Raw genomic sequence first — 5320 nt, forward strand, 5'->3', positions numbered from 1 at the left:
ACTAGTTTTCACATAACGTGTAAACATTTTATTAGTTAGACTTTTTCCAAAGACTTTTTCCAAACTATAGTTCCTGACTAAATGTATAATCAAGTGAAACATCATGATTTTTAAATAACAATATACAATTCTATACCATTCAAAAGATTGATGTAAATAATTTAAATGTAATACATAAATGCAACTGTAACAAATGTAATAAACAATGCTGTTCTTGCAATTTATCCCCCTTAAAAAACCTGAAAAAAATATTCTCAGCTCTTTTCAACATTAATTATAATAATGATAATGATAACATATATATATATATATATATATATATATATATATATATATATATATATATATATATATATTTAATATTTTTTATTTTTATTTTTATATTGTATTTTTTTGTAGAAAATCAGATTGTTAAAATGATTTCTGAAGGATTGTGTGGCTGGAGTAATGATGCAAAACATTCAGTTTGAAAGTCAGCTTTGATTTTTCCTGATAAACTGTTTAACTGCACTCCCAAGAGGATATTATACACATACAAAAATGCATAAGTGTTTACTTATCTATCTTTAGGGGAAAAATAGCACTGGCTTATATATATATACATAGCTAATTTTTTTTATAATATATATTGTGGCCATATTTTTTGCAACAAAGAGACAAAAATCAAGCTAAATTGAGGGCCATTGAATTTTTTAAAATATATTATTTAAAAATAAATGTTTCATTAATAAAATTCACTTATATACAAATAAATGAAAAATAACATATTTTCCCTGCTTTTTTTGTAATTTGGCAAAAAAATTACCCTTATTTATTTTTATTTTTTTTACACAAATATAAATATATAGTTTATTTATTTTAGTATATTTACATTTATTGTAGGCAATAAGGATTTATTTAAACAAGTATTGTCAGTTTTATTTATATAGCACCAAATACAAGTTGATTCAAAGCAGCTCCACAGTAAAGTCAGTGTGAGCATTAGAGTTTGTAATGAAATAAAGTATAGCTTAAAGTCTAATTTGTTTGTGATGTCAGTGAGTTTGTGGGAGGAAAAAAAATATTACAAGTTTCTTTTAATCTGTTACCTTACAATGTTTTATATCTTGATGTTTATGCCGATAAGTTTATTTAGAGACATCAGTATTTTTAGTTTGAACCATGGGAAATGGACAGCGTTTTTCACCTGTTCAAAGTGGCTTTCCTGAACCTTTGAGGTCCCTGATTGGACAGAGGGGAAATGCTATTTTGTATATAAACTGAACACAAGCCTAGGTTTTGTTGTAGGTTTTTCTCTGAACCAGGGAAGGATGAAGCTTTTAATCTTGGCAACGCTGCTCGGACTGAGCCTTGCTCAGTTTAACCCAAACACCAGAGATGGAAAAACTGCCATCGTCCACCTGTTCGAGTGGCGCTGGGCTGATATTGCAGCGGAGTGTGAGCGTTACCTTGGACCAAATGGCTTTGGTGGAGTTCAGGTATATTTAAATTCAGCATAATAATTAAGCCTGCAAGGAGTTAATAATTTTAGGTGGTTTTGAGAGAAAAATAATAATAATAATAATAATAACCTATTGATTTCCCATTTCAGATTTCCCCTCCAAGTGAGAGCATTGTTGTCACAAACCCCTGGCATCCTTGGTGGCAGAGATATCAGCCAATCGGTTACAATCTGTGTTCGAGATCAGGAAATGAAAATGACCTGAGAGACATGATCACTAGGTGCAACAATGTTGGGGTAAATATAAATGACAAATAGAGCATAACTAATGTATTACCTTATTTTTTTCTGTGTAAAATTCATAGACTTATATTTGTTTTGTAGGTGAACATATATGTTGATGCAGTCATCAACCACATGTGTGGAGCAGGTGGTGGATCCGGTACCCACTCAAGTTGTGGTTCGTATTTCGATGCCAACAGAAAGGATTTCCCTACAGTTCCTTACTCCAACTTGGACTTCAATGACGGCAAATGCAACACTGGCAGTGGAAATATTGAGAACTATCAAGACATCAATCAAGTATGAGATGATTTTATGTCAAAGTGTTCATTTCAACCATTAATTTATTGTGCAGAGTGGACTCTTGTCATTTCGTATTACAAATCTGAGAGCTGTAATAATGGCAGGTGAGAAACTGTCGTCTGGTTGGTCTTCTGGACTTGGCTTTGGAGAAGGACTATGTGCGTGGTAAGGTGGCCGACTTCATGAACAAGCTGATTGACATGGGTGTGGCTGGGTTCAGAGTGGACGCCTGCAAGCACATGTGGCCCGGTGATCTCTCTGCTGTCTATGGCCGTCTCAATAATCTGAACACTAAGTGGTTTTCATCTGGTTCCAGGCCTTTTATCTTCCAAGAGGTATTTTCATTCATTTCCAAAATAAATATACAAAGGTGGCAAAATTTGTCTGTGGCTTACTTGATATGTTATTAGGTTATTGATCTCGGTGGGGAGCCCATTACATCAGGAGAATACACTGGAATTGGAAGGGTGACGGAGTTCAAGTATGGTGCCAGGCTGGGCAATATCATCCGCAAATGGAATGGAGAAAAACTGTCCTATTTGAAGTAAGTAAAGTTGCAAATTTACATAACTATTAATTATACAGTACAGTCCAATAGCACTGGGACTTTCAACTGTTTTTCTTACTCCTCTTGTCTGTGTTTGCACATTCTGTTGTACTATTAGTGGTTACAACATTAAGCCATTGCCAGCTGGTGTCAAGTAATTGTACGAGTGAGTCACTGAATCATTAATTTAACCGATTTATTCAAGATATTTATTCATTCATTCAGGAACAAACAAGAGACACTTTTTAAACTGCATGTGCAATTTGATCATTCATTCAGCTGATTTGTTTTGAAATACACATTCATTTAAAAACAATTGAGCGTTTTTATGATTAGACAATTTAATTGTTCACTCGCCCCATTTTTTCAAAACAAGTGATTGTTTTTATGAGTAAACAACTAAATCATTCACTGAGCCCATTTTTATAAAACCGGTTCATTTAGGAACTAAACAAGTGACTATTTTTAAGATTGAGCAATTGAATCATTCTCTCAGCCGATTAGTTTGAAACACTGATTTGTTCAGAATTGAAAAAGTGACTGCTTTTAAGATAGAGAAATTGAATAATTCACTCTGCCAATCTGTTTAAAACACAGATTTTTTTCCCAGGAGTAATATGAGGGACAGTTCTTTATGAGTAAGAAATAGAATCATGGAAGGGCAGGAATTATGCACCACTGCTGTTCCCCAGAGGCACACAATAGTTCTACAGCATTTGGAAATATTTAAATAGTGTAACACAAATAGTTTATGTAAGATGAACAATAACTTTTGAACAACAAAACACAACAAGAAGTTGATATTGAGTGTAATATTGCATAAATAGATGAACCTTATTGTTCATTTAAATATGTTCCCAGGGTATTAGCTCTGTTTTGTCATCTGGTTTCATTTATTGTTTCTTGCAACCTGAAACTGACAGATTAGCTGTTCTTTGTTTCAGGAACTGGGGTGAAGGTTGGGGCTTCATGTCTTCTGATAAAGCTCTGGTGTTTGTTGACAACCACGATAACCAGAGAGGACATGGTGCAGGAGGTGCATCTATTGTGACATTCTGGGATGCCAGGTGCAACCACATCTTGTTTTCTTTTACAAAACAGTATTTTCTTGGTAAATGAAAATATAACATTTACTTTCATCTGTATTCATCCTTCTCTTTCTAGGCTTTACAAAATGGCTGTAGCCTTTATGTTGGCCCATCCATATGGATTTACCAGAGTAATGTCCAGCTACCGGTGGGACCGCAACATCGTGAATGGACAGGTAGATTATTAAGCTTAGTCAAGTCAAGTCAAAAAAAAAAAAAAAAAAAAAAAAAAAAAAAAAAAAAAATTGGTTTAAGAGTTTTTTTTTTTTTTTTTTTGGTAATAATTGCTCACTTTCTCATTATTTAGGACACAAATGACTGGCAAGGACCCCCCAGCAATGGTGATGGATCCACCAAACCTGTTCCCATCAACCCCGACTCTACCTGTGGAGATGGCTGGGTTTGTGAGCACAGATGGCGTCAGATCAAGTGAGTTTTATCCTACAGTTTAATTGTGAAACGCATTACACTTCTGTAAGATTTATTATTATTATCATTTAATTATAATTTAATTATTTTAAAATGTATACTTTTATTCAGAAAGAATGCATTAAATTATTAAGAAAACATACATGAATGTTTCAAAAGACTTTTATTTAAACTAAAAACCTTTCAAGTTTAAAAGGAAAATATTAAAAAAATAAGCTTTACCATCACATGAATACATGGGAAAATAGAAATTAAAATAGAAAACATTAATTTTAAGTTGTAAGAATATTTCACAACATTACTGTTTTTACTGTATTTTTGAGCAAACAAAAGCAGCCTTGATGCATAAGAGAAATCGTACCCCAAGCTATTGCGTGTTAATGTACCTAAGAATTAATAACTATTATAGTGAATGTACAATAAAATTAAACCTCACTCCACAGAAACATGGTGGCCTTCCGTAATATTGTAAATGGACAGGCATTCTCTAACTGGTGGGACAATGGAAGCAACCAGATCGCTTTCAGCCGTGGTAATAAAGGATTCCTTGTCATTAACAACGATGACTGGTAAGAATCTATTAAGAAAGGTACAATATGAGAGAAGATTTTAGTTTGTACTTCTGTTGGGAGATGTAACTGTATTTAAAACGAGCTACTATAGGATGTGCTGTCGTATATAGTTACAGTCACTGTTAATTGAAAGTATAAAATCTATAACATTTACTTGTGCTTTAGGGAGCTGAACGATACCCTAAACACTGGTCTGCCAGGAGGCACCTACTGTGATGTGATCTCTGGTCAGAAGGAAAGCGGCAGATGTTCTGGGAAAGAGGTGGTGGTTGGAGGAGATGGACGTGCTTCCTTCAGAATCAGCAACCAGGAAGAAGACCCATTTATCGCCATTCACGCTGACTCCAAACTTTAAATGACCTTACTTAAATAAACAAGTAGCATGCAAGTTATAACTACTGTCATTTTTTACATGGTTTCGTCCTGTTGGCTCCAGCTGAAAAGGTGCATTTCAAGTTTGTCTTTAGAATTTGAGTATTATTATTGAGTAAATATCTGAGTTTATACTAAGAACTACTCCAAATTCCTTTCACACTACATATTATAAAATTACAATGATACCTAAAAAGTAAAAATAAATGAACATGTAGCTAATTTTTTAAGTAATTCTAAATATATTAATAACCGTGAATGTACAATAACCAAACTTTCCTATAAT

General features: G+C 33.4%; 1 protein-coding gene across 1 annotated transcript; it reads left to right on the forward strand.

The window, feature by feature from the left end:
- The first annotated feature begins 1263 nt into the window (after positions 1-1263).
- Positions 1264-5050, forward strand: LOC113045771 (pancreatic alpha-amylase). Its single transcript, XM_026206406.1, has 10 exons — positions 1264-1478; positions 1592-1738; positions 1826-2023; positions 2131-2361; positions 2437-2570; positions 3518-3640; positions 3738-3837; positions 3969-4090; positions 4534-4659; positions 4828-5050. The coding sequence occupies exons 1-10, from the start codon at positions 1311-1313 to the stop codon at positions 5015-5017; spliced, it is 1539 nt and encodes a 512-aa protein (XP_026062191.1). The 5' UTR covers positions 1264-1310; the 3' UTR covers positions 5018-5050.
- Positions 5051-5320: the final 270 nt, after the last annotated feature.

The sequence above is a fragment of the Carassius auratus genome, chromosome 27 (assembly GCF_003368295.1).
Source record: "Carassius auratus strain Wakin chromosome 27, ASM336829v1, whole genome shotgun sequence".
Taxonomy (NCBI): Eukaryota; Metazoa; Chordata; class Actinopteri; order Cypriniformes; family Cyprinidae; genus Carassius; species Carassius auratus.